Source organism: Littorina saxatilis, linkage group LG1, assembly GCF_037325665.1.
Source record: "Littorina saxatilis isolate snail1 linkage group LG1, US_GU_Lsax_2.0, whole genome shotgun sequence".
Lineage (NCBI taxonomy): Eukaryota > Metazoa > Mollusca > Gastropoda > Littorinimorpha > Littorinidae > Littorina > Littorina saxatilis.
In genome coordinates this window covers 33,731,991-33,747,673 of record NC_090245.1, presented here as the reverse complement: position 1 = coordinate 33,747,673, position 15,683 = coordinate 33,731,991, and the positions used below count along the sequence as shown (strand labels likewise).

Sequence of the window (15,683 nt, the reverse complement as noted above, 5' to 3'; positions counted from 1 at the left end):
AGATTCAGATCAGCAGCATTATAGACACAAGAAAAACGACTGCTCTTAAAACTAAAATAGTTAGGTCATATTTTGTTTGAATATTTTCAGTTACAATTCAGATATATACACTTTTAATATCCATTTGGAAGTTATATTCATGTGTATAGAGCCTTTTTAGGGGAAGTCCTACGCTTATCAGCGTTAAAAAAGGGATACCAATAACATTAGAAGAGAAAAAAGGTTTTCCCAGGGTGAGAAAACAGATAAAGAGCTTTTTTTGTTTATTAAAACATTCTTTAAGCCCTGTTCATAAAGCATTTTCATCTGTTAAGGAGCAGGTAACTGGGTAAAAAATACAATGAAAGAATTACCGTCATGCGGCTGATTCAAACCCTCTTCTGACGAGGTCCTGACGGAAGTGAATTCCGATATGAATTTTAATTGGAGAGAAAGATAGGGACATGCCTGTGGTTTTAGCCTACAAGATGAGATTTGTCACACATGCAAATGTAGATGAATATTGCTCAACACTGCCAGATTTTGTCGTTCTTTGTTCCATAACCTCATCCTGTGTTTTGTGGGGAGGTTGGTGAACCACAGGCCATATGGCCGCTTAATCATATTCTTCGACCAAAATTTTATCGCTGCCATGAAGGCGTTCAAGATTCACCACAGTAAATACGCCCTCCCTTCCACATCATCGTCTTTCCCCGCATCTCGCCCCTCGCCTCTTTTGTCTCCGCTTCATTTTAATTTCAGATATGAATAGCGACCGTGGCGCTTTTTGAAATCATTGCCGGAGCCCCGTCTGTGGTGGAGTTTCTTGGGCGAATCTTGGGGATGTGGTTTGCATTTCTTAGTCGTTTAATCCAATTAGTCAACCTGTCCCTGAGTTTTCTTGTCTTTTGTGGCCAGTGTGGTGAAGAGGAGACCAGATGATACAAGATGGGCTGGGAGTGGAGAAGAAAGGAGGAGAGAGAGGCGGCAAAGCACCAAGCATAAGACGGCATCTGTGCCCTCATTCTGTCCCCTTCTTCCCTTCTTCTGGAAGTTTTTGGCCCCTGTTTCTGTCACATCTTTCATAGCTCACTTTGAATGGAAATTCAGAACAGCTGGGTTTTTTTAAGGATGGAAATTCTATATTTTAGCAAATTAAGGAGCTCGGAAAATCCTGTAAGGAATTGCAGTAAACAACAAAACCAATGACTTGAATTTTTTTCTTTTTTGCTTGGCAGATTTTTTGGCCCTACCTTAACAGCTTGATTGAAAACTCCACCAGCTTCAATTTCATTTGCATGGGGAGAAAAAAGACAAAGAAATGAACAAAAGTTGGACTTTTGGTGCACCAGAATATCTCTTCAAAGCACAGGTTGCACAATGAGGGGTTGAAATGGGACATATTGTGCAGAGGAAGACTTCTTTGTTTGCATCCTGTTGGCTCCATTAGACATCTTGCCTCTTTCTTCTGTCTCCCCAAAACTCCCTCTCAACCCAACAAAAATACAGAAAAACCACAAAGAACTACAAAAAGACATGAAGAAGAAGTAGAAGATCATTTTCCAGTGAGTCAAACAGGACCAGAAGGGGTGAGAAGGGGCCATATTGTGAGGAGAAAGAGCTGGGACACAGTGGAAATCTGCCTCCTTCTCTGGGCCTGTGCAGAGAGCAGCTTGCATGGGAAGGGAGGTAAACGCTCTGTGACCAAGGCAAGGGCAAGCCCGGGCCTGCAGCAGAGAGTTTGGGTGGAGGGGTGTTTACCATTCGTCCTGACCAGGCCCATATGTTGCACCCACTCTCACTTTTTAACACTGGGCAGTAACAGGACACTATAATCTTTGCTCCCTGCTTTCTTTACATGATTTTACCCTCAGTTTTTTTGCTGGCACACTTGCCTGTGAGGTGCACACACCCCCTTCTGCTTGCCATTTTTCTTGTAGGGGCCTGTTACCCTGGCTCCTTTCTTCCTTCCATCTGCCACTTTCTTGACAAGAAACTGCTAAGACAATGGAACAAAGAGGCTGAAGGAAGCAGGAAAAGAGTCTTTGCAGAGATTGTGGAGGTCCCAGCTTAGCTGGAAGCACATGTTTACCAGCAGCTTCTGTCAGCTGGCCCTTCACAAAAAACCCACCTCATAAGATTCATAACTTGGGGCTGGCAAAACAAGAAAATTAAACTGTAAGCACACAATGGGGCAGGGGAGGAAAGACAAAGGAAAAAATCAATATGCAAGTGGGGGTCCTTGGTCCTGCTCAGCTGTGTGGAATGGTTCCCACCTTTATTAGGGCTCCTTTCCTTGTATCTTTCTTAGGCAACTCTTGGGGCAGCCATATGCATGTCTGGCAGGCTGGCTGGGACCCCATTACAATGGCCAAACCAATTAAAACTGGCTTTGTTAGCTTTCTTAGCAAGGCAGCTGATAGTGTTTTTCCTCATTTCCCTGGCTTTCTTCTTGCACAAGGCACATGTTGTCCTTTGTAAGCAGGGGCCCCCCTCTTAGTCATGATCAGCTGGGCCCTCCTGCCTGCCCTGCCCCCTGCCTGCTAATCACACAACCCACTCATGTCTTAATAAGACCTCCTCCACAATTGTTTAATTATACACACAGGGCACAGGTGAAGCAAGTTGCTTTCCTCCAAGATGCTGGCCTTTGCCTCGTCCCGTCATTGAGGGTGGGTCTGGCGTCATTGTTCGGGCCTCGAGCGGCACTCGTAAGCAACAAGGGGCAGCATGCTGCACGCATGTTCTCCGCCCCGCACCTGGGTTGACACACACCGTCGACACTTGCAGGGGGCGTTCATAAATCTCAGATTATACCCCGGGCCCCATTAAGGGCCCTCTAGATTTGAGAAATGACATCTTGCTCAAGTCCCGTTAGAAAGTCTGTCAGCTGATGTAATAGGATTGCTTTGTTTCTCTCTGTCTGGCAGGCGGAGGACGCTTTGTTGCGGGAGCAGGATGAGGAATACGAGAGAATCTTCAACCAACAGCAGGAGTTTGAAGAACGACAGCGACGATTCCGCCAGGAGCAGGAACGACAAGCAGAATCAGAAGCCGAGGTAGTGGAAGCTTTGTTACAGATTTCCAACCCCCCAGACCACCCCAGGCCCCACCCCCCAGAAAAAAAAAACAATAATCCGTCATGAAACTTGTCGTTCCGCCTCCTAAATTTGTGCTATAATGTCTGGAACCAAACTGAACGGGCTCCACCCCCACCGTGTTCTGATGGTCTTTGTCTCAGAGTGACAGCACCTTGCTGCCTCCAATCCCGTGGTTTGGAGGATGTGGCGAGCATTTGTCGTTACTTGTGATGGAAAAACAGTATTTACCCTCCCGCCCTCTCTTCCCATGGGTCGATCTTTGCTTTGTTGCGATGCATGCATCTCAGGCTTTCTGTTTGCATGAAACAGTCAGCACTATGTGATGGAGAAAATGAGGATGTGGTTTGAATGTTGACATGTACATATAATTTCTCAACCTTCACACTTCATGATCATTTCGGTTTTCAAAATGTAAAGATGTATGTGAAAGTTCTACAAAAAGTCTACCTCTGTTTTGTAAGCTTTGGTCGCTGTTGTGGTTGGCATGTGCGAGTGTAAGTTGCTGCATGCACTTTTTTGTTTGATGTGATTGTTTGCTGGTAAATTATGAGACCTTATGTGTCAGCTTCTTTACTAGAGTTTGACTGGTTTTCATACTTGCACCAAGTGGTATTTTACATATTCAAATCATTTGTGACATAAAAGTGTTTTTATTTTAAATATGGCACTGCTGATTATTGTCTTCTGTGTTAGTGATGCACAGATAGTTTCTTCTGCAAGAAAAATGCAAACTATATTTTAGATTTGTTCCCATGAAGAATATATTATACAAGTATTTTTTTTTAACTATTTGTTAAACAAAAACTTTGATACTATTTCTATCATCTTTTCTGTTTTGTACATTTTGTTGATAAAAGTGTTCCGTGTCCTTTTTGTTTGAGAGACAAAACTTTATTTTTGTTCAAGACTGCTTGTGATACCTGTGCTGTTGCTGAAGCAAGTGGTAGTAAACTAACTGCCAAAAGTTACAGTTGCTGTTATGTATTTTAGATGTGTGATGTTGTGAAAAAGAGTGCACCTTCTAGTCAGAAAAAAATCTTTCATGTGTCATAAAATAAGACTGAATCTATTTTCAAAGTAGATTTTTGTTCTGTTTTGATCCATGTTCAGCATGCTTTTGTTACTTTGTATCTTCTGACTTTGTGAAAATGAAAGCTTTAGCTTTTTGTCATGTCTTTTTTGTTGTTGAAAAGTGAGCTGTCCTCTTTTTTTATCGTGTTATTTTGTGCATGGTTCTTTAGTTGCCTCTTTTCAACAAATTTGAAATCTGTTTTATGATTTGGTACAAAGGCAATTACAAAATAAAATAATGTTTTACACTTCTGCTTGCGTTTTGTATTGCATGTAGCTTTTGCATGTTTTGTGTATATTATTTGTCCGACTTGAAGCTTTTTCTTTTGTCTGGTCTTTCCATTTCACCCCCTTTGTAAAAAAAAAAGTGCTTCAAATGTGTATCACAAATTTCAGACACTTGCCTCAAACCCTTACACTGTGATGAAGTAAAGGTAGACAACTGTGCTACCCGGTCCTTACCCAAAATACATTACCTGCCGTTGCAAGCACAGGCGTAAACAATCCGGTGAGCTGCGAATAAAATCTAACGGTTCCGTAGCTAGCTTGCCTGGCAGTGAGAAAGAGAGGGCGAGAAAAGGCCGCGTTGGCGACCGTCCTCCCTGCCTCTCCCCTCCCGACTGAGGAAGCAACAATGTCCTGTTGCCTTCCCCCCACGCCACAAAAATCGATTAATGGGGTGCGCAGAGTTGCCTCCCTTTAACAATCGACAGGGTTCCGCGCTGCCTCAGCGGGTGAATTTTGACTGAGAAAGCCGGTGTGCTTGGGTTTACAAATTTTGACTGAGAAAGCCGGTGTGCTTGGGGTTTGCAGTTCCTTATGATTTTAAAGTTTATTTGCAGAGTGAATTTGTTGTTTCAATGCTAGTTATATAACATGGAATTAGGTTTGTGTTGTGGTTTTTTTTTTGGCACCAGAATAAATTGCACGACTTACCCGCATCGAATGAATGCATATACTGGTACAGTTGTCAAACCTTGCACAACGGTTTCGGCACTGGAACGTACTTCGTGCTATCTTGGCCTAAGGGAATTTGTTTCCAAAGAACATCATTTGGGCGAGGGTTGCTGATGATAATGTCTCCTTCTTTAATAACTATCTTTTTCTTACCATTTCTTACTAAATGTTTTTTAAATGATTTTTCAACGTGAATGTCCGTTGTATCAAAAACAACACAACAAAACAACAATATTTCTCATAGGACGAGACATTCATGAAGTATGCCGCATCGAACTGACTGGAACGTTTTTATGACTGGTTTAAAATACATATCATGGACCGATGATTACACTGATAAGAGTTGGAAGTAAGGGATTTACTCATGTGCTTGAAGTGGCCCGGCGGAGACGGTCAGCGCCGACCGAGCAGGGTTTTTAAGCCGCCTTTATGTAATAATGGGGCTTATAGGATTTACTCGGTCTGTTTGGGTGTTTGTTTGTCTACAGATTAGATTTGTATCTCTGGTACTCTGATTTGTTTTGTTTTTCCACCGGTAAATTTTACGTAATGGTCATGGAGGCAGTCCTTGGAGTCGCTTTTTCCGAACCATGGACACATTCTGCAATTCTGCCTAGCTGACCCAACATTTTGTGGACATTTGAAATAAGTTGCGGCGACTGCCGACTACAAACGACATCCCTGGGCAGTGTGCATGGGAATATGCCTGAAATCAGATTTCGGTAGTTTTATTGGCGGTAAGGCAATTGTCAGTCCCGCGATTATCTTGTTAAGCGTTCACATTTGCCTTGAGTCAGTAGCGCACATGAAAGTTTTACTTACCAGACGTTTGAGCTCACACGCATGTGCTGATGGAGACAATCATAAAATAACTACAGCATACACAAAGGCAAAGTTGTTCTTAGATACGCAGAGGTTAGAAAACCGATTACAGCAAGACCTCTGGTTTAAGACCTTTAAAAAATCTGAAAGATTTAGGTCTTAACAGAGATGTATGTCTTAACAGAGAGGTTAATTTCGGACACTATGAAGAGAAAGTCTGAGGAAATTGGTTTTTGGTTTTTCAGAGGTCTTAAAATGGAGAGCCTTAAAACAGAAGTTCCACTGTGTCAGAATTGATAGATATGTCTGTACTGCGACGTTATTTCCTCGACAGACGGTCTGACAATCGTAATTAAGACCGCCACACAAGCTTGGCCACGAAGAACAACACAGAGCGAAACTGACGGTGTATAATTGCCTTCAAACGGTACCGTGGTCACGGACTTGTGTGTATAGAGAAAGGACCGTCCCCATTGTCTACCCCTACACGACATGTGGCCAACCTGAAATGGAAAAAAAAGACCAACACAAACTCTTCAACTGGGCAAAGAAAGAGAAAAGATAACGGGTATTCAGAGACCTTTTCTTCTCTTCCCCTTCCTCTCGGCCCCTGTCCTTTTCTATTTCGTCTTTCTTTCAACATCTCTTTTTCTTCGTCTCCTTATTCTTTTTCTTCTGTTCTGTCAATTGGTCTGGTGTCCCCTTTCGTTTTGAGACGCTTCCAGTGGCCAGATTGGGCGGTATTTTTTTTTCTTTCTCGCCCTATGAATGTGGATGATATTGGGGTGGAACAAGGCGGCGGAGAGCCACAGACCACAAGGTATTTGTTCGCTCAAGATCTTTTTTGACCAGGCTTCGTCTTTGATTTTTAGCCGCTCTTTTTGGCAAACCCCGCCGCCTCCCTTCATCCCTAGCCCTCTGTTTCTCCCTTCATCCCTAGCCCTCTGTTTCTCCCTTCATCCCTAGCCCTCTGATTCTCCCTTCATCCCTAGCCCTCTGATTCTCCCTTCATCCCTAGCCCTCTGTTTCTCACTCCAGCTTTTAACAACGATCCTTGTTGGACAATCCACTGTTGAAGCTGTCGGGTTTTTGAGTACTGTGGATGATAATACGGAGATTTAAGAAACAGCACGTTTCGTTTTGCAGCTCGTTTCGTTTGGTGAATGAGTCACCCCGCGAAACGGAACGTGTAACGAGACGGCATAGGCCGCAGACAAGATTTAGATGTATTCACGTTTCGTTTCGGAATGAAAGGCCGGGCATGGCAGGATATGATCCGCTGACTGGGCATGGCACAATTTCAACTCCACGAGTCAATAAAGGATTGACATACTCGCATTGCACGCACAAGAGCTTCACATTTTTCAATTCATGCACCTGATCACATACGAAGCCAGAATAAAAATTCGATGCGATGACCTACTTCTGCTTCGCCATTTGCTTTCTCACCATGAAGTTGGATAAATGTACCAGGATCAGCACCCTTCAAAATATTTCAGTTCACAACAGTTGTCTACCTCCAATGAACACATTCTCAGCGCTGAAAGACTGTGAAAGGGTTGATGAATCTCGCAATGCATAAAATGGCCAACAAATAAAACTGTTAGTGTGCAAAAATACTCACAAAAGTTGACGAAATATTGTTCGTTTTTGGGGGGTGGAAAACGTGACTGCGTTTTGACGTTCCACGTTCCGTTTCAGTTGACCTTCACCTTTCCAGCGAGAGACCCCCGAAATAATGACGTTTACCACAACTTCAAAACGAAACGTCCCAACGTTTCGTTTCTTAAATCTCCGTAATATGGGCTTTCGTCGTTGTAGGTTTGTTTGGTTAAAAAAAAATCAGATTGATTTGTAGTTTGAATATTAAAGCTTAATAAAAATAAAAAAAAGCGATCAGGGTTGGACAAAATGCACCGTTTACGAATATTGTAATGGATTGAAAGCTAAGCACGCTTTCTCACGCAAACGAGTGTATGTACTATTAAACACACATTTACCCACACTTGGAACAAACAAAAGAAAGCGAAGTTTAAACGTGCCCCTCTCGCCGCCTCCTCTCGCCTCCCCCCTCCCCAATTAAAAAAGGCAGCCAAAGCCCCCCCAACAACAAAACAAAAAAAAACCAACAACAACACGAGAGTTAGGACTCGTACGGGACTCAGGGGTATTGCTGGTTTGCACCCACTGTCGAACAAACACTGATATGGAACAGAAAGCACACGCAAATAAGTTGGAACGCAAAAGCCCACTGACCATCTTACGTAGGAAACGGGAGCACGTGCACACACTCAATCACTGACAGCGATATACGCGCACCAATGTCGGTCTTTGGATAGGTTTGTAAGGATTCTCGAACGTGTAAAGTCTGTGTGAATGTGTTTGTGTGTGAATGTGAATTGTGGCTGTCTAAACTGGGATTAACAGAGGTTTATACTTAATCTTTCGAGTGGTTTTCGTGTTATTTAGACAGCATCAGTTTGTCCGTCATTGGTAACTGTGGTAATTTTCTCTCAGTTTCTGCCCCATGCACTGCTTAAATATCTATCTTTCCTATATTTTTCTTTCTACCATTGTTCAAAACTTGTTTCTTAGTAATCAGATTTTAGTCTGTGATGTCTGGTGTGTGACACAAGTTATACGATGACCCTGAAAAGGTCTCAAAGCGTTCTTGACTCAGTTTCACAGTTAGTATTTCCCAATATGTTATGTTCATGTGACAAAATTATGAAACGATGATTTTTTTCCCCAGTATTGACAGGGCATACAGTTTATATTGCATCTCAAAAGTCCTTGACCTCTGATGCCCTCCCTGACCCTTGTTCTTTGTGTGGTGTGTTCACAGGGGCCGCTGCCACAGGGTCAAGGTCGGGGCTGGCACAGGGGAACACCACTCTCCACCCTCAACGTGCATGACAAAAATTCTTACCTCCGCCTTATTCAAGGCTCTTTCGGCAAAACTGTATTTACTCGACCTCGACATTCCTTAATAAAGTAAGACTGTGATATCCATACACATTGTTTGTTCTTGAACTGAATGGTACTGCTTGAGACAAGAGTGGGGACAGTGTGAACTTTAGCTGCTTCCACGTGTCTCAGGCCCAGAGGGTTTTTCTTACTGCAAGTCTTCCCGAATTTTACGCCATTTCGGAGAAGGACATCATGAGACAGTTACATCATGATTCATAGTCGAATGGGCTTTCTGTCTCTCTCTGTCTGCCTCTCTGTCTGTCTGTCTGTCTCTCTGTCTCTCTCTCTCTCTCTCTCTCTCTCTCTCTCTCTCTCTCTCTCTCTCTCTCTCTCTCTCTCTCTTCAGGTGAAGGACAGTCGACTACAAAACTAAAAGAGCGCCCTTATTTTACCATTCATTCATAGACGTTGATACACCAACAAACATTCTATACATATATATATACATACTCATTTACATACATAGAGAATACTGCATGGCTTGCTATGTGATATCAGGTATACTCAAGTTGTTTTTTAAATGTTGAAAGCGAGCTTTTTAATAGGGCCTATTTGAAAAAGGAACGAGTGTAAACCTCGTATCACAGAGTATTACATTGTATACAGCCATGTAGTATTCTGTTCATCCTACATTCTGCACTTGCGTACCTTCTGCTTCAACTGAACTTCCCGGGGTAGAAGTGTCCAAATTGAAGACGCGTCTTTTTGAGCCTCGATCTTTTGCCTTTCAAAGCCTCGCGAAATCTCTGACGACAAAGGCAAAAAGACGCCACAATAGGACTTAAAGCGTGACGTGTAAGTTCTCAAAATGTTTCCAGAAACAACAAAATGCAAAAGTGTTTCGAGAATGACTGTCATTATGAGCAGTGGAAAGTTAGGTCCAGACTGTGGTTTAATCTGACCTCATTTACATGATATACACACATGTGAACCTATGGTTTATTTAGCACGTGCCTGGTCTCGCTCACTTGTGTAGGATAAATGTCGGCTTTTTTAAAAAATTTTTACTGATTACAAAGAACCAACACCAACCTATCAATGTGAGAAAAAAAACCAGCCAGCCAATCGAGCAACCAAGCTAAATACCATACTAGAAAACCAACTATCAAGGGGGTTCCTTCATGAATCACAAACGTCACGCAAGCTTTCGGAACACGATCTTTGCTCAATTCTGTGCGCCATTGGCAGAGACGCCATCTACAGACATCGTCTGTTGTAACCATTTTTTAACTCGTGCATTCTCGTTTTCTGGCACTGGGATTACCAGTCCACTATCACTGGCTTATAATTGATCATCAGCCCAAATCCATAGATGAGCCAGAAAGCTCTGGACTGGTTTTCTTTTGGCATTGGCGTATCACTGTATGCTCCGTTCTCTCTGAGAAAATCACGGAGTGTAGTATGTCAGCCAATAATTATGGTAAAGTCGTACGGTTGTGGTGTGCGAATTTTGTGGCAGATGGCACTTGTTTCGTTTCCTTTGTCTCTCTTTATTTGTCATGGGGTTTATTCTATATCCTTTTCTAATGTTATTTACTACATTTTATATTTTGTTTTTCCTTTGGTTCTAGCCTTTTCTTGAGAATTTGTACTTGCTCTGTGTCTGTCTTTTTTTTACATTTAGTCAAGTTTTGAATAAATGTTTTAACGTAGAGGGGGAATCGAGATGAGGGTCGTGGTGTACGTGTGTGTGTGTGTGTGTGTCTGTCTGTCTGTGCGTGTGTGTGTGTAGAGCGATTCAGACTAAACTACTGGACCGATCTTTATGAAATTTAATATGAGAGTTCCTGGGAATGATATCCCCGGACTTTTTTTCTTTTTTTCCATAAATGTCTTTGATGACGTCATATCCGGCTTTTTGTAAAAGTTAAGGCGGCACTGTCACACCCTCATTTTTCAATCAAATTGATTGCAATTTTGGCCAAGCAATCTTCGACGAAGGCCGGACTTCGGTATTGTATTTCAGCTTGGTGGCTTAAAAGTTAATTAATGACTTTGGTCATTAAAAATCTGAAAATTGTAAAAAAAACCAATGTTTGTATAAAACGATCCAAATTTACGTTCATCTTATTCTTCATCATTTCCTGATTTCAAAAACATATAAATATGTTATATTTGGATTAAAAACAAGCTCTGAAAATTAAAAATATAAAAATTATGATCAAAATTAAATTTCCGAAATCGTTTTAAAAACTATTTCATCTTATTCCTTGTCGGTTCCTGATTCCAAAAACATATAGATATGATATGTTTGGATTAAAAACACGCTCAGAAAGTTAAAACGAAGAGAGGTACAGTAAAGCGTGCTATGAAGCACAGCGCAACCGCAACCGCGCCAAAACAGGCTCGTCACTTTCACTGCCTTTTGCACTAGCGGCGGACTACGTTCAGTTTCATTCTGTGAGTTCCACAGCTTGACTAAATGTAGTAATTTCGCCTTACGCGACTTGCTCTTTCTTTGCATGGTTTTGCAGTATGTGACGTCCTATGTGTAATCCATCACGGATTAATACTTTTTGTTGGTATAGATCTCTATGTTCTGTTGCTGAACTTTTTTAGACCTTTTCTGTCAAACCACACAATCAGAAGTCTAAAGATGCAGTACTGAGTAGCTTAATTGTCGAAATGTTCACATGCATGGAGGCACTTGGTACGTCAAATCGAGTTACGAGTGTAACCTATGCAGCAGCAGTAACTTCGACACTGGAGGTCTTTTCCAGACTTTGTTTCAACAGTCTAATTTGAGACGTGAAATTCTTTGAATGAGTATGCGAGAAGATATTCTTTTTAAAATTTCGAATAAACGGTTTTACTATAATATTTGTGGGAGGAACGTCTTACTGACTCATCAACACTAACCAAAGCCATAGCAGCAACTGTGACGCAGTGGATTGCTTCCAGACTGTCGTTTTAACCAGAGGTGGTGTAGCTACAGATCTCTGTTTTAACAAGCTCTTTTGAGACGATTAGAATGTTCTTGATTGTTCAAAGCCGTGGAGGGAAGGAGATATTTTACCCATAACATCTGTGGTAAGAAAGGCTCAGTAACACGTCGGCACTGTAGATTTCATTCAGACTATTGTTACAACCGTTTCTTTGGAGACGATTAGAATGTCGTGGACTTTTCAAGGCCGGGGGTGTGAGGATTGGGGAGGAGCTCTCTTTTCCCCCAAACTTTGAATGAATGGTTTAACCGTCGTAACATCTGTGAGAGGAACAGTCTCAGTGGTATCTTAGTCATAACTAAACTGGCAGGCTCGGACTATGTTCTACTCACGGACAACTGATATGTTTTCTTTGATGGAGATTCTTCTGCGGTGGGAAATTATTCATAGGTTTCACTTGCTTGTGGGTAGTCAAAGCTCCAGTCTGAAGTACCATAATGACACTGGTTGTCATTGTTTTCTCGGAGGAGTTGGGTGGATCCCCTGTCTTCGTGGGTTGAACTCGATCAGTCGGGTAAATTGGGGTGTATTCGCAGAGTGATGGCGCAGAGTCGACTGAAAGGTTTGGGGAGTTTTCGCGGAGTGGGAGGGTTAGCAAGTGTATTGTATGTGGTGACTGTTTTGATATTCGATATGTTATCACTTGGTGAACAAAAAACACACACCACTTTTTGCCTCTTTTTCTGTTCTGTTCTTTTGGTTTAAGCGTGTGGGTTTTTTTAAAAATTAATTTCTTGTATACACGTTATAAACAGTAACAACATTAAGAACGTTAACAAGCAGACTGCTTATGGGCACGTTCTAAAACTGATAATCAATACACATTCTGATAACAAGACATGGCGAACAAGTGATAACTTCAACCCTTTTCTTTCAAAATATTTCATAATATTTTATACAAATAAAAAGAGAGAGAGAATGCTTTGCTACATCTGTGTGTGTGTGTGTGTGTGTGTCTGTATGTGCGTGTGTGTGTGTGTGTGTAGAGCGATTCAGAGTAAACTACTGGACCGATCTTAATGAAATTTGACATGAGAGTTCATGGGGATGATATCCCCGGACGTTTTTTTTTCTTTTTTTCGATAAATTCCTTTGATGACGTCGTTGAGGCGGCACTGTCACACCCTCATTTTTCAATCAAATTGATTGAAATTTTGGCAAAGCAATCTTCGACGAAGGCCGGACTTTGGTATTGCATTTCAGCTTGGTGGCTTAAAAACTGATGAATGAGTTTGGTCATCAAAAATCGGAAACTTGTCATTAACATTTTTTATTTATTAAACGATCCAAAAATAATTTCATCTTATTCTTCGTCATTTTCTGATTCCATAAACATATACATATGTCATATTTGGATTACAAACAAGCTCTGAAAATTAAAAATATGAAAATTATGATTAAAATTCATTTTCCGTAATCGATTTAAAAACAATGTCATCTTATTCCTTGTCGGTCCCTGTGTTCAAAAACATATAGATATGATGTGTTTGGATTAAAAACAAACTCAGTAAGCTAAAAAGAATAGACATACAGAAAAGCGTGTTATCCTGCTCAGCGCGACCACTACCGCACTATTCTGCGACGAAACTACGAGTATGTGGTCTTGGTGAAAAAAGCAGTGCGTTCAGTTTCATTCTGTGAGTTCGACAGCTTGACTAAGTAGAGGTTACATGCCGAGTCTCAGTGATTATCAAAAATAATGGTCGAAGTTAGCGGATCATGAAAAATGCGAGCTTTAGCGAGCTTTTTCATGACCGCGAACTGAGACCATTATTTTTGATAATCACTGAGACGAGGTGTGTAACCTCTTTATTCCTCCTTTCTTCAGTTATTCAAAGAAAAGAGGAGTTTTTTTTGCGAAAGTTTGATCGAATCCTATTCTCTCAACCAGTCAACCTGCGCAGGCGATCGATTAATGCGCGGTTGTATAGTTCCGTGCAAATCATTCCATTCTGTTAACACTTCTTGTCAGTTTTCCTATTTTAGGCTAAAATCAAGTACACAGATATGCTGTTATTCTGCTGTGGCGGCAAAGGCAGATATTGTGTGTTCTGTATATGTTTTGGTATCGCTTAGGGTAATGTTTTTTCGTCAAATGGGACTAGCAGACGAACTTTTGCACCCGTGTTCCAACGTTAAAAACTGTATGAAGTTCAGTTTTCCGGGGAAAATAGTGTATGAAACCCCTTTATGTTGTTTAAATTGATGAGATGTGTGCATTTGGTTGCGTGTGATCTGTTTATTAAATGAAATATTGTTGAAAACTGACCGTCGGATTGCAGTCTGTTGTCGAAGGAACTGAGTGAAAAGAAGGGGAACTACTCTTGTCGCTAGACAAAGTATGAGTTACTTGCCTTGGGAAATTGCTTGTGATGAACGGCTTGAGCCACGGCAGATGAGATTCAGAAAACAACCGAACTCATGGATTTTATATGGAGATTCATGTGTTCAGGCCTGTAGTTGTTAATTTAAATGCGGTATGTTTGTATTGTTTGCTCCAGAGATGTATACTTCGTACATTAGAGCGTTCTGAACTTTTCAGTCGCAAAAAGTAGTACCGAAACAGAACAACCTCTCAACCCATTGCACTATCGAGGATTCAGGCTGTTGCTGGGTCGTTATTTGTTTGGTTGCTGGGTCATTATCGAAAAATAACTACCCCTACAAGTTTACAGAGGTAAAGAAGCAGAGGGGGGAATAAATGTTGTTATTTCGCCTTACGCGACTTGTTTTCTTTCTTTCTTCCTTCCTTCCTTCCTTCCTTCCTTCCTTTCTTTCTATCTTTCTGTCTTCTTTTCTTTTTAAAATTTCTTTTTCTTTCTTATAGATGATGTTGTTGAAAGATTGGACAGGGATTGGCATCAGTGAATGCGAAGGAAAAGATGTCAAATTTATAATAGATCATGTATATTTTTCGGTCGACGTGAAGTTAAAACACTCAGCCTATCTTTATCGAATTTCTCTAACAGAAGCGAAAAGGTACATAGTTATGTGGGAGTGAACAGTGCATCTCTCTCTCTCTCTCTCTCTCTCTCGCTCTCGCTCTCGCTCTCTCTCTCTCTCTCTCTCTCTCTCTCTCTCTCTCTCTCTCTCTCTAACTCTCTCGCTCTCGCTCTATCTGGTTTAAGCGTGTTTTTATTAATTTCTTGTATACACGATATAAACAGTAACAACATTAAGAACGTTAACAAGCAGACTGCTTATGGACACGTTCTAAAACTGATAATCAATACTCTCTATCTCGCTCTCCCTCCCTCCCCCTCTCTCTCTCTCTCTCTCTCTCTCTCTCTCTCTCTCTCTCTCTCTCTCTCTCTCTCTCTCTCTCTCTCTCTCTCTCTCTTTTCTCCAGCATTTTTAAAATATTTTTTTTATAGGTGAAGCAGAAATTCTTCCGCGTCCAGCCATACGTAAAATTGATCAACTTCTGTCACTACTCCCGTCTTTCCTTTGCCCAGGTAACTCCTCCCCAAAATGAAATCGAGCAACCAGTTATAATACAATTTCATTAACACACTAAGTCATGCAAAACGAATGGAAAAGCGGTAACTTCCAAGCTAGTTTTTGACGCGCGTTTTCAGCCATTGTTACTAAAGCGGCTTGATTAGCAGTAATTACTACCTTTATCGCTCTCCGCTTGAGTGATTCACCGTTCACCAAGGATGGAGGCAAAGAAAGAAAATAATTGTGTGCCACTTTTTGTCAGCACCAATGCATCTTGGAGGTACCGACTTCTGTCTTGATTCTGCAATCGCTGAATTTGATTTCTGCTGCAGTCAATGAACTATTCAAACCTTTCGCTTTCCGCTGCTGTGTCCGTTTGGTGACAGATCAAAGCAAA

General features: G+C 41.5%; 1 protein-coding gene across 3 annotated transcripts in view; it reads left to right on the top strand.

Annotated features, from left to right (window-relative positions):
- Positions 1 to 8,942, top strand: part of LOC138967596 (core-binding factor subunit beta-like) — a 59,916-nt gene extending 50,974 nt beyond the window's left edge. For all 3 annotated transcript variants that reach the window (XM_070340198.1, XM_070340214.1, XM_070340206.1), the window contains exons 5-6: positions 2,910 to 3,038; positions 8,776 to 8,942. In XM_070340198.1, coding sequence (XP_070196299.1) covers positions 2,910 to 3,038; positions 8,776 to 8,928 — 282 coding nt within the window. In that variant the 3' untranslated portion in view covers positions 8,929 to 8,942. The remainder of the gene's footprint in view (positions 1 to 2,909; positions 3,039 to 8,775) is intronic.
- Positions 8,943 to 15,683: the final 6,741 nt, after the last annotated feature.